The sequence below is a fragment of the Panthera leo genome, chromosome D4 (genome assembly GCF_018350215.1).
Source record: "Panthera leo isolate Ple1 chromosome D4, P.leo_Ple1_pat1.1, whole genome shotgun sequence".
In the NCBI taxonomy this organism is placed as follows: Eukaryota; Metazoa; Chordata; class Mammalia; order Carnivora; family Felidae; genus Panthera; species Panthera leo.
The window spans coordinates 89,727,380-89,752,233 of record NC_056691.1 but is presented as its reverse complement, the minus strand read 5'-3'; the positions used below and the strand labels follow the sequence as shown (position 1 = coordinate 89,752,233).

General features: G+C 44.7%; 1 protein-coding gene across 8 annotated transcripts in view; it reads left to right on the top strand.

The window, feature by feature from the left end:
• The window catches only part of SETX (senataxin), a 64,719-nt gene that overhangs the window by 19,364 nt on the left and 20,501 nt on the right, over positions 1-24,854 (top strand). For all 8 annotated transcript variants that reach the window (XR_006196125.1, XM_042913970.1, XM_042913971.1 and 5 more), the window contains 9 exons: positions 296-4,447; positions 6,157-6,256; positions 13,128-13,301; positions 15,408-15,640; positions 16,628-16,795; positions 17,278-17,434; positions 21,432-21,533; positions 21,723-21,838; positions 23,333-23,404. Coding sequence is in view for 7 of the 8 variants with exons in the window: in XM_042913970.1 (XP_042769904.1) it covers positions 296-4,447; positions 6,157-6,256; positions 13,128-13,301; positions 15,408-15,640; positions 16,628-16,795; positions 17,278-17,434; positions 21,432-21,533; positions 21,723-21,838; positions 23,333-23,404 (5,274 nt within the window). In the remaining variant the exon portion in view is untranslated. The remainder of the gene's footprint in view (positions 1-295; positions 4,448-6,156; positions 6,257-13,127; positions 13,302-15,407; positions 15,641-16,627; positions 16,796-17,277; positions 17,435-21,431; positions 21,534-21,722; positions 21,839-23,332; positions 23,405-24,854) is intronic.

Here is a 24,854-nt window from a genome sequence, read left to right as displayed (position 1 = left end):
GGTGCACCCTTTGGAAGATTAAGGGCAGCTGGGAAGATTGGAAAGGTTGTGGGATGGGCGGTGGGGGGTGGGGGGGATGAGTGACGGAAAGAAGAACACAGCACGTGCAGGTGTCCTGTCCTCACGAACCCCTGACGTTGACGTTGAACTGCTTTCCATCTCTTTGGGGTATGTGCAGATACATGGGAACCAAAGTAGGAAAACCAAGCAGCATATTTTCTTGTTCAAAACTGTGTGTCAAGCCCGCCATGAATGGTGCTTGCTTACCCAAATGTCTGTATTTCTTCCATTTTAGGATTCCGGGTGGAGATCAGCCATTTGCCCAGATTACTGTCCTAACATGTACGAAGAGATGGAAACGTTAGCCAGTGTGCTTCAGTCAGATATCGGTCAAGACATGCGTGTTCACAATAGCACGTTTCTGTGGTTCATCCCCTTTGTTCAGTCCCTCATGGATCTTAAGGATTTGGGTGTGGCTTACATAGTAGAGGTGATTCACCATCTGCACTCTGAAGTCAAAGATGTCCTCAACCAAACAGATGCTGTGTGTGACAAAGTTACTGAGTTTTTCCTTCTGATTTTGGTGTCCGTGATTGAACTGCACAGAAATAAAAAATGTTTGCACTTGCTGTGGGTTAGTTCCCAGCAGTGGGTGGAGGCTGTTGTAAAATGCGCCAAGCTTCCCACCACCGCGTTTGCACGGAGTTCTGAGAAGTCATCTGGAAATTGCTCCAAAGGAGCAGCAGTGATCTCGTCTCTGTCACTGCATTCGATGCCATCTAATTCTGTCCAGCTGGCTTGTGTGCAGCTGATCAGAAGTCTCCTTAAAGAAGGGTATCAGCTTGGGCAGCAGACTCTGTGCAAGCGATTCTGGGACAAGCTCAACTTGTTTCTGCGTGGGAATTTATCTCTGGGTTGGCAGTTGACTACTCAGGAAACCCATGAGTTACAAACTTGTTTAAAGCAAATTATTAGAAACATAAAATTCAAAGTACCTCAGTGTAGCACTTTTGTGGATCTGACTCCCGTATGTAAAACCCCTCCTGCGTCTTACAATAAAGAAGAAAGTGAACAGACAGGGAAGAAATCTAAAAAAGGCCTGCCCTGTCTGGAAAACTCCAGCCCAACATTTTCTAAAGGACCAACGAAAGCTGAAGCATTTCAAATGCCAGAGAATAGATTGGTCAAAGCAAGTAACGCTAGCGAAGAGGATAGTGAGCACAGTTACATAAAAGATTTGAAACTAGAAGGCCGTCTCTCAGCAGAGACATGCATAAAGCAGGGTAGCAAAAGGCTTTTCCCGGAAAGAGCTCAAGATGCAGTTAAAACAAGTAAAGGGAAGCAGAAGTCTGTGAAGGAGAATCCTACGGATTCCAGAAATGGTCCGGAAAGGGGATGTGACAGAGGGGTGATAATAGCCGCACGTTCGTTGACTGATTCTGGCACCGACTCCCTGGAGAAGGCGTCCACATCAACTGAGGATTTCTCTTTCAAGGATGATGTTCTTGGCAAAACGTCAAAAGGAAAAACTAAGGGACAGAAAGCTGAAATCTGTGCTAAGTTATCACATGTAATAAAGAAGCAACACAGGAAAAGTACTTTGATCGATGACGTCAATTTAGAGGAAACACTGACTGTGTCTACCATTGACAGTTTCTTTTCAAGGAAAGATTCAGGAGGTCAGAAAGGGGATGGCTTCATAAACCATCTCTCTTTAGACCCTGATGACGTTCCCGATGATAAAAACGGGGAGCGAAAATCTCAAAACAGTTTATTGCTGAAGAAGAAACACTTCAAGACCAAAGAGTTAGATATTTTCTCTTCCCACGAAAATAGCTGTCAAATACAGGAACGCCAAGCGGATGGTAAAGATTTGGTCTCGTTTACGGAAATGACTGATACTTGTGTGAAGAAAACCTCTCCCTTCAAAGACCCCGTGACTCTTCTTGAATCGAGAGATAAGGAAGTTGGCAAGAGTACCACCAGTCAGGGGTCTTCTCACTTGAGGGAACAGGTTCCTAGCCTCAGTCCACAGTCCAACACGTTGACAGATTCCCAGATAGACCGAGACCTCCACAACTTATCTTTGATAGCCCAAGCCAGTGTTATTAAGTTTCCGTCGGAGTCAACTCAAAAAAGCTCATCCCAGCTACAAAGAAAAGTAAAAGATAAAAGGTGTTTCACAGCTAACCCGAATAATGCTGGAGAAGCCTGCCGGGGCCAGGTGATTATCATTTCAGATTCTGATGATGATGATGGTGACGAAGGGATTCTGGGTTTTGAGAAACACATTAAACGAGATAAAATAGGCATCAAGAAAGAATATCCAGAGGAGCATACTTCAGTAGCTAGTACAAATGTGGAACAGAAGCTAATAAAGGAAGAAGAGGCAAAGTCCCTATTGGAGTTTGAGGAATCGGATTCTCAGTTTTTTGAGTTTGAAAGTCCACATGAGGTGTTTTCAGTTTGGCAAGATCAGGAACCAGACAACAAGAACTCAGTTCAAGAGGATGAAAACAAGTCACGTCTGACTCACCTAAACGATGTCACGAATGATTGGGGTTATGATACAGATTATGTATCTGAAGAGGTTATTAAGAAAGTAGCAGAGGGCATTGAAAAACACACAGAACCACAGAGTGGTGGTTCTGTCGGGGAATTTTGTGCAACTGAAGTGAAAAAACGTAAGAGAAAACGATATGAAAAACCTGTAGCTGAAGATCCTCTGAGGCCTTCACCTTCTGAGAGGAATGAGGACCAGTCTGATAATGAGAGAGGTCTGACTGGAAGTGATCTTAAAAGTATAGAGCTGAGGTCAAGTTCCAGGTCGAATCTTCAAAGAGACACTACAGATTCACTAAAGAAGTCTTCTCCAAAGCTTCGTACTTACTCCAAACCCGTTAGGAGAGTCCCGCATTCTAAAACTAAGAAAACACATTCAGATACCAAAAAAGGGCAGAATAAAAGTTCGAATTACATAAGCTGTAGGACGACTCCTGCTATAGTCCCACCAAAGATACTTCGCCAGTGCCCTGAACCAACTTCAACTGTTGAAAAACTTGGTCTGAAAAAGGCTCCTCGTAGGGCATTCGATTTATCTCAGCGATCTCTAGGGTATTTAGTTCAGTTACGGGACCATGGCAAAACCGTGGGAGTGGTTGATACCAGAAAAAAGGCTAAATTAATTTCTCCTCAGACTCTCTCTGTCAAAAATAATAAGAAACTGTTGACAAGTCAAGATCTTCAGTCGCGAAGGCAGGCGAAACACAAATCAAAGCAGAAGAGGCGAGGATCTCTGGGTTCTGAAAGTAGGGCTCCTACAAGAGCAGGGCTGCGTTCAGCCCAGAATCCTGACCCTCCCGTCCCAGGATCCGATAGCTCAGATTATCGTGCTAACGGAGGCGCCGAGGTGGGTGCTACCAATACTGGAAAGCCATCGATAAAACGCGCGTCTTCGGAACCAGAACCCGTGAAAACGAAACGTGTTTCTCAGGTGGCTGATGATCCTTGCCTTTCGAACCAGTGCGCTTCTGTTGTGTTAAATGGAAGAAAACCAACGCATGAAGCCATTGTCTCTACGTCAGCTGACCCTTTAGGTGGAGGCGACCTAACAGAACATCGTTTAGAGTTGACCGCTCTGAAAGAGGGAGAGCCCAGATCCAACAGTGACTCGGAAGATGAGAATATATTTCTAACCCAGCGCGATCCCGCAGATATGGATTTATGTTCACAAATGGAAAATGGTAACGAGAAACTCATTGAAGTAGTTCATGGAAAAGAGACAGCTCTGACGGAAGAAGGATCCTGGAGCAGCACAAAATGTAAGTACAAGGATTGTGTCGAAGCCGCGCAAAAGCAGGGTGAATACTGCTCCAAACACTGCGAAGCTAAAGCGGTGGATGAAGATGTGTTTCGTAAACCGGGCCTGCCCCCCTCTGCGTCCAAGAGACCCTCCACTGCCAAGGTCTTTAGCTCAAGTAGTACTTCACGAATCGCTAATCTTTCGAAGTCTTTGGAAAGTTCCTCCGCACCGCCACCGGCTCTCAAACAGAAGTCAAACGGGGTACCATCTGTTTTGAAAGTCCCACAGCCAGCCTCTGTGTTGTCTCCAAAGCCAATGGGTGAGGTGAAGAGTTTGTCTGATGTTCTCCGTCCTCAGACCCTGAATAATTTCAACAGGCAAGGTTACAAGCTTACGTTTGGCGAAAGCAGATCTTTTTCGGCTTCCTCTGCGGTGAACGTTCTCTTGTCCTCACAGTCTATCTCGGACACCTTTGTTAAAGAGGTCTTAAAGTGGAAGTACGAAATGTTTGTGAACTTTGATCAGTGTGGGCCCCCCACCAGCCTTTGTCAGTCCATCTCAAGACCGGTGCCTGTCAGATTTCAAGATTGTGGAGATTATTTCAATGTTTTTTTCCCTTTGATGATACTGAATACTTTTGAAACGGTAAGTATGTTTTAATTGTATACCTGCCCAGACTTTGAAGTTGCTGCTTTTTTTTTTTTTTTTTTAATGTCGGTAGTAATTAGAGTACAGTTAAAATAACTGATCTCATTTTGATTTAGATGTAGCTCTTAGATTGTAATGTTGAACGGCTGTTTGTGCCAGACGCTGTTCTAGATGCTGATGATACAGAGGAAGCACTTTCTTAATCACTGCCCTTCTGGAGCTTACAGACACCCTTCGGAGTGCTAATGAACCAACTCCAGAGGTAGCACAGGAGTAAGTGTTTTTTGATACAGAGATAAGGGAATCCTTCTCAGAGGAGATAGTCTCCCTTCTGCATTTATTTTTAAATTAATATAGACCATTCATGAAGTTTTCTTGAGCCGGCACAGGGTATGTTACATTGAACAGCATGAAGCAGTAGATTCTGTTTTTCTCTTTACGTGTGTGTCTTCCGGTTTCTCACTCGTCCTGGTAGTTGCTCTGTCCCTGTAGCTGCCTCCCTTACCTCACTCAGTGCAGCCCATTCCGGTTCTTCTGCCTTCCTTGCTCCCCCCCCTGACCGGGATGGCCCGATAAAATACAAGATTCCCGTTAGAGAATCCGCCCTTCAGCTTTGGCAGGTTCTAGCACCAGATCCTGAAACCCAGCGATCCTTTTTTTCAGCCGTGTCCAGTCTACCACTGAGCCCACGAGAGGCATCCTTCATCCCGTCAGTGTTTCTGATCTCTAGCGTTTCTTTTTGATTCTTGGAATTTGCGTGCTCTGCTTTTCCCATTAAACTCTTGGCATAGTAATTATGGGGTTTTTGTTTTGTTTTGTTCTGTTTTGTTTTAATTCCTTGTCTGGGCATTCCCGCTTTCCGGCCACGTCTGCCTCTGGTTCTGGTGCTTATTCAGTCTCTTCAGACTGTGGCCTGTGAGTATACCTTATAATTTCTGTTGTAGGGTGGACATGATGTGCTAGGTGAAGGGAACAGCCAGCAGTAAGTGGGCCCTTGAGTAATGTGGCGGTAAGTTGAGGGGGGATCGTCCCGTAAGCCTGCTTCTGCCTGTGGACTGTGCAGCGCACACACGCGTCTCCGTTCCCTGCACGTCCTCAGGTGGGACAGGAGGGCCGGAATGGGCTGCAGTTGGTTATTTCTCTTCCCTTCAGTAGTTCAACTCTGGTAATAAAAGAGTTTCTGCAAGATCGAGCCTTTGCAAGATCAGAACGTGCTAGTATATTTCACAGTGGTGTCTTTCTTCCTCCCTGTGCTGGGAGCATGAGGGATGTTCTCCAGTGCTCACTGCGAGGGCCTGGAAGGCCCCCTGGAGGTAAAACTCCGCGAAGCGTGGGGTGCCCCTTATGGCTGGGTGCCCCTGGAGTCCTCGTCACCGAGTGGTCCACACTGAGCCCCTGAGCGGCTTGTCGGTTCCAGTTCAGGGTTTCCTCTCCTGGCGTTAAGGTTTGTGCTCCCGTCATTTGTGATGATGTGAAGGGTGGTCGATTTCCCAGCTTGCTTTTTGTTGATAGGATGAAGTGGTGACTTCCGAGTTCCTCGCGTGCCGAACTGGAAACCAGAAGCCACACGTTGATTTTTCACGTTTCTGTCACTTGGGATTTTAGGTTCCACATTTCACTGTTGCTGGTTTGGGGGAAATTTTGCTGTTTAGCATTGCTTTCCGGAATGTTTCTGCTTCCTTCATGCGCTTTTTTGTTGTGTGTAGGTGGCACAGGAGTGGATCAGCTCTCCAAACAAAGAGAAGTTCTATCAGTTGCACGTACGGAAATTTCCTGCTGATTATAAAAAGTACTGGGAGTTTGTGGGTAAGTTCTTTCTTCTGTAACTTGGAATATATAATAATTGGAGCTTTCTGTTTGAGGAAACCTCATTGTCGTCTGAAAAATTTGAGACCTAGGTTTCCTAAGCTGAATTTGTAACTTCTTCCAAGCATGTTTAAAGGCTTCGTTAACGAGGTTAATTACTGGGACAGTTACGAGTATAAAGTTCGCGGTTTTAACCATTCTGTAACTAAGCACAGGCCAAGGTGGAAGCTGCACATGGAAGAGAGGGTGAGTGAAGGGGGCTTGACAACGTTGGGGCGGGGAGGGGGGGGGGTATTGTAAACAACAGGTGTGTTGTTTATAGTTGCTCAGCGTTACAAGCACTCAGAGTAAATCTCTGTGCCAGGTCAAAACGGTTGCACGTGTTAAGACTTTTGGTCCGTGTTTGCCTTTGCCTACTGAAAGGAGCATCATTTTGACTCCTACCGTGAAGTGTAAAGATAGACATCTCCCTCATGTTGCGAGTTTAAACTTCTTTTCCCCAGTTTTATGTATGAAAAATGTATCTCATTTGAGTTTATAGGGTTTGTCCCAAATCTTTTCTGATCATTTGTATTCGTCAAGGGGGTGTGGGGATAAGTGTCTTTTCATGCCCCTTGTCCTTCTTTGTGTTAGGGATGTTGTTTTCTTCTTAATCTGCAAGCATTCTTGTAAATTGCTTTTTTCAGTTTCTTCATTTGTGGTTCAATTTCAGATGCAGTTTTTGAGGCGTAGATAATTTCTACATATATTCAAAACTACCATATTTATTTCTTCATGGTTTTGACTTTGGTCTTAGAAAGTGGGTAAATACTTCCCTATTTTCTTGTAGTAGTTTTATATTTTTAATATTTAAATTGCAAATTTATCTGGCATTTATTTGGGTCACATGATGGGAGTCACATAGTATTGACTCAATCTGGCTTCTGTAACACGTCTGTAAAATTCATCAATTTTATGTGTGTCTTCACTGTTTTTTCATCATTATGGTAGTATTTCATTATGTGAATATGTCATGATTTTACTGTGGGGTGTTTGAGTTTTTTGGGTTTTTTTTAATTATGATTTTACTGTTAGACATTTTTTTCAGTAGTTTTAGCCTGTGTGTCGGGTCCCCAAGACCGTCCCCAGGTTCAGTGATTCGCTATCACGACCCACAGGAGTTAACATACACCCATGCTCGTGCCTGTGACTCTGATGGTGAGAGCATGCAGAGCAGACTCAGCAAAGGGGAGCACGTGGGGTGAAGTGTGGACGACGCCAGGATCGAGCCTCTGAGAGTCCTCTCCCGGTAGAGTCACACAGGGTCTATTTAACTCTCCCAGCAATGAATCGTAACAACACGTGGCATGTGAAATGTTACCTACTAGGGAAGCTGTTTTGTTTTGTATTTTAGTGAAAAGAAATTTTTAATGTTGATTTTTGAAGGAGCGGGAGAGTGCACAGTGGGGGAGGGGCAGAGAGAGAGGGAGACACAGAATCTGAAGCAGGCTCCCGGGTCTGAACTGCCAGCACAGAGCCTGATGCAGGGCTTGAACTCACCGACCGTGAGATCATGACCTGAGCCAAAGTCAGGCACTTGACGGATGAAGCCACCCAGGCACCCCTCAAACTCTTAAACTGTGAGATCATGACCTGAGCCAAAGTTAGTTGCTGAACCGACTGAGCCACCCAGGCGCCCCCCCTACTAGGGAAGCTTGTTAGAGACTCAGCGCCCCAAACACCCTCTGCCTAGCCTAAATTCGTGACTTCCAGAAGGAAAGCAGGTGTTCGGCATAAACCGTATTCTTTTTGCAAACAGTTTAGGCGCAGTTTAGGCTGACATTTCGTCAGCAAATGACAGTCCCAGAATCTGGGGTCACAGGTGCCACGGGCCACCCTGGTAAGCAGACCTAAGGATAGCAGCCTCGGGCGTGCCACCTTAACTCTTACACCGCATCTTATGAGCTGTGTCACTATGATGTTTCCTCTGTGTTTTGTGAGGGCATTTTTGTTGAGTCCCATATCCAGAAGTGGGTTGTGGCGTCTCGGTATGCGTGTGTTCGGGTTGCAGAGGTAGTACCCAGCCTGTTGTATGGCACTGGGCCCCCCCCTCCCCCAAGAGTGTGGGAGAGTAGGTCTTTGCCAGTACATTTGTACTGATTGTCGTTTACTTTTAGCCATCATGACGCGTTTCGATTGACGGCCTGGTGTGGTTTTATTTTGCCCTCTCCTTGTTATCAGTGAGAGGTTGAGCACCTTTTTATATATTTAGCAGCTGCTTCAGTCATCTGTTTTGGGAAGTGCCTGTTCAAGTTTCCTGTTAATTTTCTGTTATCTTTTTCTTATTGATTTGTAGGAGTTCATTACGTAATTTGGATCCATGCCAATCTCTCAATTTGGCTTGGGTTTTGACTCCACAGATGTCTTTGAAAGTCGTAGTTTATTCTTCTCGAGAGTTTCTTTTATGTACGTCTGGATGTACGTAATCTTTACACCCATCGTGGGGCTTGAACTCACGACTCCAAGATCAAGAGCCACATGCTCTTCTAAACAAGCCAGCCAGGCGCCCCTAGAATTTATTTTTAACGTAGCAAATGCATCTTTTTTTTTTTTTTTTTTTAAAGTTAGTGTTCTGTGCCTCGTTTAAGAAACCTTCCCCTGCTATAGGGCATAAACATGTTATCTTGGCATCTAGAACAGGTGTCACCAAATCGCTGCTTGCAGATCTACCCCATATCCTGTTTTTGTACTGCTCTGGAGTAACTTTTGCATTTTAAAAGGACTTTGAATCGAAGATGGTGAAAATGCAACAGACACTTAGGTGTGGCTTGGAAAGAAAAAGTTTGCAACCCCTTTTCTAGATGGCTCATTGTTTTATTAACCTGGAATTTATTTTCATGCATGAATGAGAACATAAGGGCCATATATTGTTTGTTTTTCCGAATGGAGATGTGGTTATCCCAGTGTTACTTATTTGAAAAGACCACCCTCTTCCTGCCCTGCAGCGCCGTATTAGCCATAAATCTAGTGTCCGTTTAACTCATGGGTTTTTTTCTGGATTCATTTCTTCTTCGTCGGGTCATCTTCCTACCCTGTTGCCCATATCACATTGTCTGATTAGTCAGTCCAGCTTTATAATAAATTTTTTTTAACTTTATTTATTTTGAGAGAACCTGTGCAAGCAGGGGAGGGGCAGAGAGATGGGGAGACAGAGATCCCAGGCAGGCTCTGTGCTGTGAGCGCAGAGCCTGACACGGGGCTCGATATCGGGAACTGTGAAATCGTGACCTGAGCGGAAATCAAGAGTCAGACACTTAACTGACTGAGCCCCCCAGGTGCCCCTATAATGATCCCATAATACCCGGTGAACAGGTCCTTCTACCTTGTTTTGCCTTAGGAGTGCTTTAGCTGTTCTTGTCCTTTTGCGTTCCCGTATAAATTATTTGGTTTATTTTCAGTGATGTTTTTATAGTTTATGATGGAGAGATTTTGTAGATTTGTCTTTGCTTTGATTTTTTTGCAGGGAGGGGTCATTTGTAATTAAATTCAGGGAATACCTCTAAAAGATGCAGACCTAAAAATTTATAATAAAGTAACATTTTATTGCTTAAACTAGTAACAGTAATTCTTTAATATCGGGTAGCTAGTCAGTGTTCAAATTTCCAGTTTCCTCACATAACAGTTTTTTTCAGCCAGCTTCGAATAAGATCCAAACTGGGGCCACGCTTTGACACCAGTTGAAATGTATTAACTATAATTTTCTCTTTTTTTTTCCACTTTGTAATTTATTTGTTGAAGAAGTTGAGTTGTTGATCCTTTACAATTACTGTCTGTTATTGATTATGTCTCCCTGGTGTTGGTTAAGCATGTTTGCCATTTGTGTTCCCTGTAAGTCGATAGTTGTATCTACAGGCACAATCAGATTCGAGTTTGATTTATTATTTTTGGCAAAACTGTTTCGTAGGTGGTGGTGGCATGTTCCTTCTTCAGGAGGTGCATGAATCTCTGATTTCTTTCTGTAATATTTACAGCTGTTGATGCTTACTGCCTAGGTGAATTTATTAAAGGTACAGAATGCTGATGTTTTTATTTGATCGTTTCTTCATTTATTAGCTGGAATAGTTCTTTTAAAAAATTTTTTTTTTTTAATGTTTGTTTTTTGAGAGAGGGAGAGAGACAGAGCGCAAGCAGGAGAGGGGCAGAGAGAGAGAGGGAGACACAGAATCCGAAGCAGGCTCTGGGCTCCGGGCCGTCAGCACAGCTGAGCCACCCAGGCTCCCCTGGAATAGTTATGTAAAGACAAATTTCTCTCTATTATTCGGTTACTCTGTGGTATACTTCATAAAGAAAGGTAGGAAAGTTCTTGACTCTTGATCACTTTTCAAAATAATGAGTTAATTCACTACAAGCACTGGTGTTGACCATTGTGCTTTTTAAAAAATTTCATAAATACATGAATTTAAGTATACTTGTGTTTCTAGCCGTTGTAATTCAAGCCCTTTAGATAGGACCCTACGAGTCTCTGAGAGTTGGCCTGCTATCTGATAGGACCAGTATCATCTCTGTTCTTTTATCCCGTCTCTGCACGTGCAGTTGCCTAAGTCAGCCTTAGCATCTTGTACAAGAAAATAGCATTTCGGCGCTAATGCAACATGAGGAGCGTTTGGCTGGCTCAGTCGGTTGAGCGTCTGTCTGACTCTTGATTTCAGCTCGGGTCATGATCCCATGGTCGTTGAGATCAAGCTCCGCATCATCGGGCTCTGCGCTGGGTGTGGAGAGCCTGCTGAAGATTCCCTCACTCCCTCTCCCTCTGCTCCTCCCCCGCTGGTGCGTGCGCACACACGTGCTCTCTCTCTCAAAGAAAACAGTAACGTAATACGACACGATAACGCACTGTATGTATGAACAAGTAACACAGGTAAACAGAAGAAAACGTTGAAAAAAAGATTGGAGAAGGATACTCCTGCAAATTCAACTAAAAGAAGACTTGTTTAGCTCTGTTAATCTCAGACTAAATAGACTGTAAGACAAAAAAGCATTATATACGAAAAGGGAATCTTTCATGATGAGTTTTGTTCAACCGAAGATACGACGGTTCACAACACATATGTATCTGAAAATATATTTAAAGAAAAAACTGATAGAAGGAGATTATACTTTTGACACACATTGGAGACTTTGAACCATTAAATCAGAGGTGAATTAAAAAAAAAAAAAAAACACACCATGAAATGAAATAGAAGTAAATGGACCTAATTCTATATTAAGTTTATTACCTTTTGTTTTGGTTAAGTACTTTTACTTTTTTCCCATTTTAACATTTCTTTTCATTTTTTCTTCCTGTTACTTTGGAAAGTATACCTCAATTTAGACTTCTTTTGCTGTTTTAGAATAGTTAGGTAAAACTTACAACATGTACCTTTGATTTATGAGTCTACAGTTTTACTAGATCTTTTAAGTGTCTCCATTGATAAGGCAAAACCTTTACAAGACTCTAATGTACCCCCATGCCACTTTGTATGCTCTTGTTGTCATGTATTTTTAATTGTGGTTTTTTTAAGTTTATTTATTTACTTTGAGAGAGAGTGCAAGCGGGGAAGGTGCAGAGAGAGAGGGAGACAGAAACCCAAGCAGGCTCTGTGCCGTGCTCAGACTCAAGGGACCGTGAGAGCACGACCTGAGCCGAAATCTAGAGTGGATGCTTAACCGACTGCGACACCCAGGCACCCCTTACTTGTGTTTTAAACTGCGTGAAATTTAATCTGTAGCCCCCAGGACAGTCCTTTTTTGCTTATTGATTCTACCAGTTTGTGTATTTTTTCTTTCCTTGTGCTTTGCTTATCTCTGGTGTGTGTCATTATCTCAGGAAAGTTATTTATAAAAATAATTGGAGGCCTGGGATGATACTGCCTTCTTCCAGAGAGGATGTCCTTTTGCCTCTCCCAGGCTTCTGGGGGCACCTACATTACGGGATCATCTCAATCCAGTTTTAAGGGATTGTGCTTTTTTTGAAGCATCCAGGTGTTTGGAAGCCGGGCCGCAGCCCAGGTCAGGACGGGTTTGTTTCTGCTTCATCCTTGGGTGTGGTCCTTAGTCTCTCAGGGTCCCTGTTCTGTGCAGGCCCTGGACTCCAGTTGTTGCCTTTTTAGTCCACCAAGGCCGTCCCAGGTACGGCCTGGCCTGTTGGCTGCCACTCCAAGAACAGTTCAGATGTTTCTAGGGGAAATACAGGGCTGACTCCAGTGGATTTCCAGATTCTTCTGGATCTCTCAGCACAGTAACTCTTCACTGTCGTATTTGGTCTCTGATGCTTTCAAACAGGTATTTCTTATCTCACACATATTAAAATCTTGTTTTGCTTTAGTGGTTCAGCCTACCGGATCCCAGCGCCTTGTGTTTTAGTTCAGTGTATTCTTGCTGGATCTGGCGGTTGGTACTGAACTTCTTTATTCTAGTGCTTGCTCTGTTTTCCCAGCCCCAGATAGTTCACAACTGTCCTTTCCCCCTCGTTTGAAATGCCAGCAGTAGGCTCGAAACTCTTACATACCCTTGGATCTGTTTTTTAGAGTTTCTCCTAGGATTTTGAAAACGAGGAACAAAAGAGAAAGTTTCTTGGTTAAAAACGAAAACTACAAGGAAAGGAAAGCTATTAACTGCTTTGGAATATTACAGTTTTATTTATTTTGGCTTTTTAGCCATTGTTAAGAAACATAACCCTGTATAATCAGTATTTGAACATGTTGACTGGCTCAGACCTATTATTTTAAAGTATGTTACAGTTGACTGGTGCTGTAACTTGCTAGAACTTAGTACAAGGCTTTAACACCCTTTAAGTTAATCTTATGTAAAATAATTCTGTTAGAGTAAACGCCGACTTCTTCTTCTTTGATAGTTCATCTTGAGGAATGTGAACTAACTAAACAGCTGCATCCAAAGGAAAATGATTTGGTGTTTTTGGTTCTTGAAAAACAAAATGGAGAGAAGAAGAACACAGAGAGAAGTCGCATGCCGGATCTCCACGAATATCACTGCGGTTATGTTCATAAATTTCGCCGCACCTCAGTCAGTAAGTACATAATGAGACAGTAAAGAGAAATCTGTCGGAAGTTCATGTTTTAATTTCCCTCTGAGACGTACTCTACTGGCCATGTTTGTTACGCATGTACCAGACATGCATTTGCTAGCTTGATTATCTGTCATTCGGAGTTTTTATTTTTAGTTTTTCTAGATTCATCTGGGAAAGGCCCAGCACTTAACTGCTCTAGACTTACGATTTAAAAGCTTTCTTTTGTAACGTCCTCTCTTTCTGGTACATGCCTTCATCTGTCATTGCAATTATTATTAAACAATGTGCAGACCATCTGTCTTCTGTATCTTAAATCACATTCCAGCCTTGGTTTTGTGGCTAATTGTCAATGAGAAGACCAAACGTGTAAGTCGTTGCAAGGCGACTTGAAGAGTTTGCTGTTTCCGTCACTCGCACCCCTTGTGTCATAGGGACTTTTCTCGTGGGAGGAGCAGAACAGGAGTAATGTTAGGTTGATCTAGCAAGGACCTACTGCGTGCTGGACCCCGTGCCTTGTCCTTCCTGCACACGTTCAGCGTCTTCCCCAAGGCCTTGCAAAGCAGAACTCTGTATTCCCACCTGTCGGGACATCAGGGCTCAGGGATGTCATGTAACTTCTCTAAGGTCATTCTCAGTATTAAATGGTAGGCCCAGAACAGAAACCTGCGTTTGTTTGACTGCAGGGTCGTCCACGTTCTAGATGGCCTGGCAAGCGGCCTTTTTAACATTGCCGCTTTGTTAGTCTCAATTATGTGAAGAGAACACGATTTCATTATTCCTTCATTCTCCTTCTTCCATCAAATCTTAAAAACTCCTCAGAGTTCAGCGTCCTGCTGCACCTGTGCTGGGCATGCCGCATTTATGTCCTCACTGTGGTCCGGCTCAGTCCTTCCCGTAGATGCATTTAGGGGAGCGGCGGCAGGGGGACGTGGCTTAATCTGTGCTTTTGACTCTCACAAGTAGTGACATTAGCCAAATTTATATTTCTAAGATCGTCTCCCTCCAGACTCCTCGAGCGTCCCAACTATGTGACCTCTCTGTGTGCAGAGCTGTTAGACAAAAAGATCCAAAGAAACGCTCCATTTTCTGCCTGACCTCTACTCCTCTGTTTTTCCATCTCAGTAAGTGGGATGCCTTTTTTTTTTTTAGTTGCTCAGGCCCGAAACCTCAGTCATCCTGGATCCTTTCTTTCTCTCACACCCTCCGTGCACTCCGTCAGCAAATCCTGTTGACTCTCCCTTTGCAAGTATTTAAAATCCACGCCCCACCTCTGCTGCTGCATCCTGGTCCACGCGACCGCTAGCTTTAACCTAGATGACCGCAGCGGCCTCCGGAGCGGCCTTTTGGCTTCTGTGCTTTTCCCGTGGCAGTTTATTCGTCATCCTGCAGTAAGAGCGATGCTTCTAACGTGTAAGTTTGAGCCCCTCGCTTGCCAGCACAGAACTGCCCTGTGGCTTTCCGCCTGACTCGGAACAGGGTTCAGAGCCAGTGTTGTGATCTGCGGAGCCGTGTAAAACGGTGCCCCGTTTTACTCTGTGACTCTGGCGGCACGCGTCGCCCTGCTTCTCCTTCCAGCGGCGCTAGGCTTCTCCCCGTGCCTGAGATACTCCAGGCGTAGCTCCGCTTCTTGGGCCTCACAGCTGCTGATTCTTTGCCACTGGCTCCCTCTGCCCAGATCGGGGGACCTGGCGGAACCGTCTGAGTGCGCCCAGCTGCGCGGCGTGCTCCTTTCTTTCAAGCTGCTGCTCAGATACCGTCTTATCGGGAAGACCCTCCCGACTCTCCTGTCTACAGTGCCCCCTCCCTGACATCCCCCGTCAGTCACTTGTTCATCCCCTTTCTCTGCTTCCTTCATAGTGCTGGTCACTGCCTGACATGTTTGTTTGGTTATCTGTGTCCCTCTTCTAGAAAATAAGCCTCTTGAGGACAGGAACGCTGCCTGAGTCTCAGGAGGCTGTCGGTAAACTTGTGAGTGAATAACTTGAATACTCTATCGTACAAAAAACATAGGTTATAAAATACATCATTCTGAATACACCATTCTTTGTAGCTGCCCAGCATTATTCACCGACAACTGAAACTGCTTTTTCTCCTTCTTGATAATAGTGCGTAATGGGAAATCTGAGTGTTCCCTTTCCATCCAGACTCAAGATAATTTGCCACTCAGTTTAAATGAACTCGTGAAATGCACTGTAATCAGTTCTCTGGTAACTACACAGAGGAAGTTGAAAGCCATGTCTTTGTTGAGTGGACGGAACCAACTAGCCAGAGCTGTTCTGAACCCAAACCCCATGGACTTCTGTACGAAAGATTTACTGACTACGACGTCTGAGAGAATCGTGAGTGATGGTTTAATAAGAACAGAAAGTCAGAGAATTGCATGTCAGTGTCAAAGCTTCGCGTTTCTGTCTGCTGTATATTCCTGTTGTTGTGACAAAGACGTCCCGCTGTGCATGCACAGTGACATTGTTCCGTGCTTAATTGTCTTTAATACGGCAAAGCATGTGCTGTGTTACTCAGCTCACCTCGAGGAAAAAGGCGTAGTACAATAAAGAAACGAAGTTGTGCCCAAACACCAGCATTCAAACGTTAGATGAGCATCCTATTTAAATGCTCGTCAGCTGATTGCAGTTGAGAAGTAGGAGCAGATTAATAGAGCTGATTTGGCACGTGAATGATGGATGGCGAGTCGGCGGGTGTTGTTGCAGGTACACAGATGGAGTTGCCACTTGGCATCAACGCGGATTTTCTCCCCGTGAGAGCTGTATGTTGGTTCCAGGAAATCAACGCGGACAAAGGCCGGGGAAAGGTGGCGGTGTTAGGGCCGCTGCTGTGTGCTGGGGCCTTCCTGTGCAGTGTTGCGTTCCCTGATCGCCCTCCAGGGGACCCCGGATGTCATGGATGGCCCAGGTGGAGGCTCAGGGAGCTTAGACCCAAAATCCATGCTCTTTCACTATACTGCTTGGGTTAGGAAAGTCTGGGAAGGTTTTTTTTACTAAGGAAAGAATGAACTAAAAGGGGAAGGACCGAAGAATAAATAGAAGGAAAGTGTAGAACAGTTTATTGCGAGCATCTTTGTAAGAATCACGAATAAAAATACTGTTGCAGTACTTGTAGATGGGCTGAAGCCTGTAGACACTGCCGAGTAACTTCCTTTATGGTAGTGAAAGTGGTTCTTTAGATGAAAGGTGACTTTGGGGTCTTGGCCGATCATAACCGAAGCTTCTGTCTGGCGAAGGTTGGAAGACATTCCAGTGGAGGTTTGTCTTCCTCTCCCGTGCCACTCCAGGAAGAGCAACTCATTCCCACTCCTGTCTTTTGCATAGATCGCCTACTTGAAAGATTTCAACGAAGACCAAAAGAAAGCGATAGAAACTGCATACGCCATGGTCAAACACTCCCCATCGGTTGCCAAGATCTGTTTGATTCATGGACCACCTGGAACAGGAAAGTCAAAAACGATCGTTGGCCTCCTGTACCGCCTGCTGACGGAGGTAGAGTATGTGAGGGCCGCCAGTGCTGTTAGCCGAGCGCGTCATTGCCCTTGAATTAACTGACACGTGCAGAGAACTGCCAGGGGTCTTTTCCCTGCACTTTTGTGGATCTTTTCAGCGACCTGTCCTGTGTGACACTAACCTGAAGGTCTGGGATGGTGGCCTTCTGGCTTTATTGTGGGTCACGTCTACTGCAGAGAAACCGTGTGGAATGTATTCCTGGGCTACACTTGGGTTGGATTGAATACACAGTAACATAAGCGGATGGTGAGGAGAGGCTCAGAGAAGCTATGATAAGATGTTACGTTTGGAGGCAATCTTAATGTCCGTGTAAGATGTAGGTGCTGTTATGTATTTTTAACTGTTTACGAAGAGAACTTTGGAATATGCGTGGAAGTAGAGAAAAACTGGAAAGTTCTGTGCCCAAGCTCATTAGTATTTCTTGTTGTCTGTCTTTTCGGCGTGTGTGTGTCAAATTGTAGAACCAGAGGAAGGGGCGTTCAGATGAAAACTCCAATGCCAAAATCAAACAAAACCGTGTCCTTGTGTGTGCACCTTCCAACGCGGCTGTTGATGAACTTATGAAAAAAATCATCCTCGAATTTAAAGAGAAGTGTAAAGACAAGAAGAATCCTTTGGGTATGATCCTTCTATGGGCGTTTCATTTGTTTTTGGTTTCGTTTTCATTGTTTAGTGTGGGCCGTTTTGAATGCGAGCCCCTTCTGGTAATAACGTCTGCTTGGGGCTGTGGCCCATACGTGCTCATTGATTCATTGAGCACATTTTGTTGAGCACTTATTTACTCTGTGCCAAGGCACTGTGCTCGGTGCTGAGGTTTCAACAGGGAGGCCTTCCAAGAGACAGTAACGAGGAAGTGGATCAGTGGGCAGTTAGAAACAAAGCCGTATGTTCTGTAAGCGGTAAAATGTGGATACTTGGCAAACATCTTAGAGCGGCCCTTGGTTTAGTCTCGGGGTGGGGGGGCGGTTAGGGAAGACTTCTGGGGGACGTGCCGTCTGAGATGAAACCTGCAGAGCAATCAGGAGTTGGCCGTGGGAAAGGGTTGGGGGCATGTGGGGAGCTCCTGAAGTTGTTACTATCCATAAAAATGACCAGAGGCGAGAGAACATTGCCATGCAGTAGAGCCGGACCGTAGTTAGCTCCGCCAGGGTGCGGTCCTATTTCCAGTGTGATCTAGCAGTGAGGGGAAGTACTGGTTCGTGAACCCTGTTTCGCTGGGCAGGTGCGTGGGTTGTACTGGGTCTCGAGATCAAGCATACTTCATAGGATCGGTCAAGGTCGAGGGTTTATAAAAGCGCTGCTCTAATAAGCGTAGGAACACCGTGCAGTGAATATGTTGGGTTGAAGGACTTGTGCATCTTCAGTTTTGTAGATAGTACCAGATTCTTCCCAAAAGTGGTTGTAGCAGTTGACACGCCCGGGAGCAGCTCCCACGCACGTGCAGTGGTGTGGTTTAACACGCCTGTCCCTTCCCTGACCAGCCACGTGAGGGCGGCACTCGGGCCTGTGTGGACAGGGCAGCAGGGCCGGGGCCAGGCGAGGCCAGCCAGCAGCCAGGGTGCAGTTTGAGCTTTCTTAGAAAACGTCTTCTGGCCACAGAAGAGAACCGTGTTGTTTCCCATTGCCTTCATGTTCCGCTCCTGTTACTCCTTGCAGCCACCCCGAGCCTCCTTAAAGAAAGGCCTTGGACACCTTTGCCGTTCAGTATGGTGTTGGTTTTAGTATTCACCCTTTATCGGGATAGAGCAGTTTCCTTTTTCGTTACTTTTTCTTGTGAAGGGCCTTTGGGGTTCATTGCATGCATTTTTCTAGTTGCATCTGTTGAAATGATAATGACACTTTTCTTTAATCTGTTGTTGTGGCAAATTACAATGTTTATCTAACGTTAAAATGTCTTGGGTTCCTAGAGTAAGGCCAACTTGGTCACGTATTATTATTTTTTAACATGTTGCTAGGTTGCTAATGTTTTATTTAGGATTTTAAAATTAGTACTCCTAAATGAGGCTGGCCTGCGATTTTTCTTTGTCATATCTTTGGTTTTAGTTACACTAACCTTAAAAATGGAATTGGGGAGAATTTTTGTGTTTATTCTTTGGAATGTTTTATATACGAAAGAGATTATTCCTTGAAGATTGATTTGTTTATAGTGTTTGTTTATTGTCTTTTTTTTTTTTTTTTTTTTGACAGAAGGGTAAGTTTCAATATGTTGTCTAAACGTCCTTAACTGTTACATGTCTATTTAGGGTTTCTATATATATGTATATTTTTAATGTTTGTTTATTTTTGAGAGAGAAACCAGAGTGTGAGCGAGGAGGGACAGAGAGAGAGGGAGACACAGAATCCAAAGCAGGCTCCAGGCTCTGAGCTGTCAAACTCACGATCCCTGAGACTATGCATGACCTGAGCCAAAGTCGGACGCTTAACCGACTGAGCCACCCAGGCACCCCAGGGTTTCTGTAATTTTACTGAATTTGGCTAATTCATGTTAGCCACTTCCTCAGAAAGTGACTAATATCCATGAAAAATTTACACTTCCTCTTAGGTGTTTTAAAATATATTGGCAAAAAGTTTCTCACTGTAGTCAAATTTAAAAAATCGCCACTGTATTTTGATTGGGTCACCTTTGTCATTCCCTGTTTTATGTATTTAGTCTCTGAGTCCACACGTGACATGGGCGGGCCTATGGTTGGAAAGTCCTAGGAAGGAATTTAGTTTTTCCCAGCTAAGCCCATTCACTTCTTCTTCCTCCCATCTCTTCCAGGCCCTTTTCCTTTCTAGCAGGCTTTAAAATTCAAGCCTCCGTGATAAAATTTCTGTACCTTCACTGGAATGGTAGTTTTGCCAGCGTAGACATTTGGCAAACTCTCGGTAGAACTAAAGATTTTTAGGGCCGCCTGGGTGGCTCAGTTGGTCGGGCGTTCGACTTCAGCTCAGGTCATGATCTCACAGTCCGTGAGTTTGAGCCCCACGTCGGACTCTGTGCTGACAGCCCAGAGCCTGGATCCCGCTTCAGATTCTGTGTCTCCCTCTCTCTCTGCCCCTCCTCTGCTCATGCTCGCTCTCTCTGTCTCAAAAATAAATAAATAAATAAATTAAAAAAAAATTTAAAGATTTTTAAATCTCTATTTTTTTTTTAATGTTTATTTATTTTTGAGACAGACAGAGCATGAGCGGGGGAGGGGCAGAGAAGGGAGGGAGGGGAAGGGAGGGGAAGACACAGAATCCAAAGTAGGCTTCAGGCTCTGAGCCATCAGCACAGAGCCCAACGCGGGGCTTGAACCCACGGACTGTGAGACCATGACCTGAGCTGAAGTCAGATGCCTAACCGACTGAGCCACCCAGGCGCCCCATAAATCTCTGTATTTTATTGAACGTAAAGTAGAAAATTCTGAGCACCCAGACGGTGCCAGCCCCAACGTATCCTGTCCCTCAGGGAAGCCACAGCAGCTTGGGGTCTTGAAGCTCTGGTTTTGAGCTTTCTCTTTGTTTCTGGCCTCTAGGAATTTCTCTCCCATCTCTATGAGCTCACCCTGCAGTTTAAAGGATGTCTGTTATAGTTTTAGTTTATGGAGCATTTCTAGATGTTTATCATGGGTGAGTTTCCAGGTAATTCCATCCACCTTTCTCATGGAAACAAGAAAATTGGCAGTTTTGAAACCTTCAAGCAAATGTTAGCCAGAGAAGAGGGCTTCACGTTTAGAAGAATGAGCTGAACTGGGAACAAAAATATGTTGTAGATAACTGTTTAATAAGTCCTTCATTCATTCAACCTGTACTTCCTGTACTTAACCTGCTGGCCACCGTTGGAGCCAGTGACCAAAACAGAACCTTGTTCACAGGCAGGAGATTAACAATAAACAAATAAGTACGTGATGTGTCACATTCAGATAAGTGCTAATAAACTCTGCATGAACGCTATGATTTAGCCCAATGATGGAGCGGGTGATGTTTAGATGAAATAATAATATATAAACTGCGGTAACCTAAAATGAAAGTGTGGTTAATAACAAGCCGTTTAAACGATGCTTACAGCTTTTGGAATTACCTACTCCACAGAATTTCCAGCATGTTTGTATCCCTTAGATTCTGGAGTTAGCAGTGCGATGTGGAGGAGAGTTTCAGAAACATCGTTCTGAGTATTCTGCTGACCGAGAAGGATCTGATAGTCAAATATGATTCTGTCTTGAAAGTTCAAATATGTGTTAACATCTGAAAGTCTTTGTCCATCTGAAATATCCTGAGGTTAAGAAATCTATCTTATTTTAACTCACCTTTCCCCAAATGTATTTTACTGTGGAATGGACAGAACACAGCTTGAGAAATGCTGGTGTAATTGAATCACAAGTTTGTAACGTACTGTTTATGCAACCTCCGAAGCTTTTATTGGGTAGAAATGTAGAAATGGTAAGTACTCGCTTTGAGAGTGGTTGTGAAGCGTATCTGACGTGTATGAATCCTGTAGTGTGCTTTCAGGCGTCTAGTTGATTGATGATTAATCTTAGCTCCCTTCTCTCATTGTTAGTATGCTTGCTTAGAAATAGATATTATGAGATAGTATGAACAGAGACTGGCAGTGTTGTTACTATTCTCTAAGTGCGATTTTTTTTATCAACAGGGAACTGTGGAGATATAAATTTAGTACGTCTGGGTCCAGAAAAGTCTATTAATAATGAGGTCCTAAGATTTAGTTTGGACAGCCAAGTTAACCACAGAATGAGTAAGTACTAATTGAGGCACATACTAATGTTACTTCTATTTCCTTTTATATGATAGGTAATATCTCGGGCATTAAAGGTAATTTGGAGACATTTGAAATAGAGTAGCTTCGAGAACTAGTTTTTTTCCTCCTTGTGTATGCATATGTGTATATAGTTGTCAGAATTAGCTTATTTTTTTTTTTTTTTAGAAAAAGACTTACCTTCTCATGTTCAGGAGATGCATAGAAGAAAGGAATTTCTAGATCATCAGCTAGATGAACTTTCCCGCCAGCGTGCTTTATGCCGAGGTGGAAAGGAAACACAGGTATCTCAACATTTCTTGATTGATGTTTTCTAATAGCTGATACGTACGTAAGTTAGCATGGAGTATGTGATATCATTTGTTTATCGCGGAATAGCTGAATCTGTGTATGAAGAGGTATACAAAAGCGGTATGCCTTGTATCAGGGATTAATGAGCTTTTTCTGGAAAGTAAAGGTCGTACATAATTTAGACTTTGCAGGCCATATGGTCTCTGTGTCAACTACTCAACTCTGCTGTTGTAGCCCAAAAGCAGTGATAGAGAATTCATGAACAAATGGATGTGACTGTATTCCAATAAAACTTTATTTACAAAAACAGATGGTGAGTTGAATTTGGCCCACAGGCTGTAGTTTGCCGTTGCCTGCCATATATTAAAGCTGTAGTGAATTGATTAGGTATCTTTCAGTTGCAAGTTAAAGAAATCCAAATTAGACAAAAAGGGGAACTCACTGACTCAACATGCCTAGGGACTCTGGGAGTAAGTTGAGCGAGGCTGGGTCCAGAGGCTCAGGTGATGGCATTTCTCCAGCTTCCCCTCGATTTGGTTTTCTGTGTGTCAGACCTTTCTTCCCTCGGGGAAGGTAAGTGCCAGCATCTCTGGGCACCACCGCCCTGGCTTAGAAAACCCATAGGAAGAGAGGGGGCCGCTCTCCCGCTATCCATGCATCAGTGCCACGGAAGGCATCCGGTTGGTCCCTGGATCTTCAAGCAGATCTCCTCCCTGTTTTTAAGGGAATGGGGGCCGTGGTTCACCAGGCCTGTGTTCTGTGCCCATCACTGTAGCCAGAGGGATGACTGGGATGCGAACCACCCAGAGATCAGGGGAGGAAAGAGCCCCGGGAGTTGCACTGCCCAGCAGACAGAGACAGCACACAGGGGACGCACCAGACAGAACAGAATCTTGTGCATCGTTAAGGATTTGTCAGATTAACACTGCGTGGAGCTCCGGGGGCCATACCACAGAGAAATTGAAGCAGAGACATTGACTACGCACAGGTCCCGGAGGAAGTACACGTCGTGGCCTTGAGGGGCCACACAAGAGGTCAAGGCAGAGTGCAGACAGGCAGGACCTGGACACGTGCCTCTGTTAGGGTCCGTGGGTGGGGTGCTTCGGGGGTCCTGGGCTAGGGCCGGATCGTTCCGCTCAGACCAGAAGAGCGGGAGAAGCCGCGTGGGCGCTGGTCACGAGGGCGGCCGCGACGTCCTGTCAGAGCTGCCACCTGCCGTCGCTCTGGCTGCTCCTCTCCTCCCCGGGTCCTGTGTGTGAGGACTCGTATCAGGGGAAGGTCTCTGCAGGCTGCTGGTTGGGACGGAGCGGCTGTGAGGCCCCGGTCCCGAGGGCCAGCTCAGCACAGCACGGGGGTCAGGACTCTGCTGATAAAGGGAGAGCAGGTGGGGTGAACGGGCAGTGGCGTCTGCAAGGTAAGGCAGCCAACCGGAAAGTATTTTAAAATGCTCAGGTTAATCTTAAAGATTGCATTCTCATTTTTTCCAGAGGCAAGAATTAGATGAAAAAATCGCAAAGGTTTCAAAAGAGAGGCAGGAACTAGCTTCTAAAATTAAAGAGGTAAGTGGCTCACCTATAGGATTTTCCAGGTTTTTTCTTCTTTCTTTCTCTGTTTTTATTATGAATTATTTCACACAACCGATGGACTTCTCTCAGTTACATTTAAAACTTTGCTTATTATGAAAACTTTTTTTGAATATGAAAGTAGAGAAAATGGTGCAATCACATGTACATTTGCTTTTTTTTTTTTTTTTTTTTTTGCCTGAAATTCTTATTGTCACCTGAGATCTAAGAAAGGTGATGATAAATTGTCTTCTTTTCTAGGTCTGGGTAGGTATTAAAACAAACTCATTAGGTGCTCTTCTCCTTCCCCCCACTGCAAAGTCGGTTATGATAATTATCATCAGATGAATAGTGAAAGTAGACGTGAAGGTGTTTTCCTGGCCAAAGAAAATTTGTGCCCACCCAGGGATGCTAAAAAAAAGAAGAGGAAGAGACATCTGCTGTCCGGCTTCAAGTAGAGTGATGGCGGCTGGGGGTTTAGCTAAGAAAGTACAAGCACGTGTTTGGCAGTTCCTGGCTGAAAGCGTACACTCGCCATATTTGTTTTTGATCATAAGAATCCTCTGTAGTGTGTAACCTTTTCCCCAGTATTCTTTTGGATATAAAAATATCAGGGGGCGCCTGGCTGTCTCCACCAGTGGAGCGTGTGACTCTTGGTCTCGAGGTCATGAGTCTGAGCCCCACACTGGGTGTAGAGATGACTTAAAAATAAAAATTTTTTAAAATCAACAACGTTTAGATTTCTCAGAGCTAGGATGAGCCAGATCTGTATCCTCGTCCTCAGATTTCAGCCGTAATAAACCGGTGGGGGTCGGGGAGAGCAGGTCACGGCAACTGGTAACGTTACTCATGTTTTTAAGCCGAGATTTTTCCCTCGAATGTATTGTTAGCCTTCCCTCCGTTGCTAAACAAATACAGTTGCACTTAGTGCATATTTCCATTAGCTGTTTGTTCACTTCGGCACAAAATGCCGTGGAAAGCTTTTTATTAAAATTGTAAACCGAGCCCCAAGTGAGTCCTCCCGAATCTACGGATGAAGTCTGTATTTGCACGTATTGTGGGGTTTCCTGCTCCCCACTTGGTTCTGTGGGCCATGGAATTAATTTCACTTGGCTGCGTTCCTCCGTGGGAGGCCGAGAGGAGAGGTGTGTGAAGGTGACAGTGCCTTCACGTGTGCCCCGAGGGCCACAGCTGCCACCCTCTGAAGCTCACACACACACACACACACACACACACACACACACACACACGCCTTGGGAGTCCAAGTCCATGGCTGAGCAAGTCACGTGTCCAGGGATGAGCCACTTTATAGGAGCAGCACCAGGCTCAGCGAATCAATGATAAGAACCCTGGCTTATTAGCTTGAACGCTAAATGGTACGTGTTGTGAGGTGTCATTCACAGTCCGGCTCCGCCCCGGTCTCTGTGCGACCGGTGGGCCGGGGTGG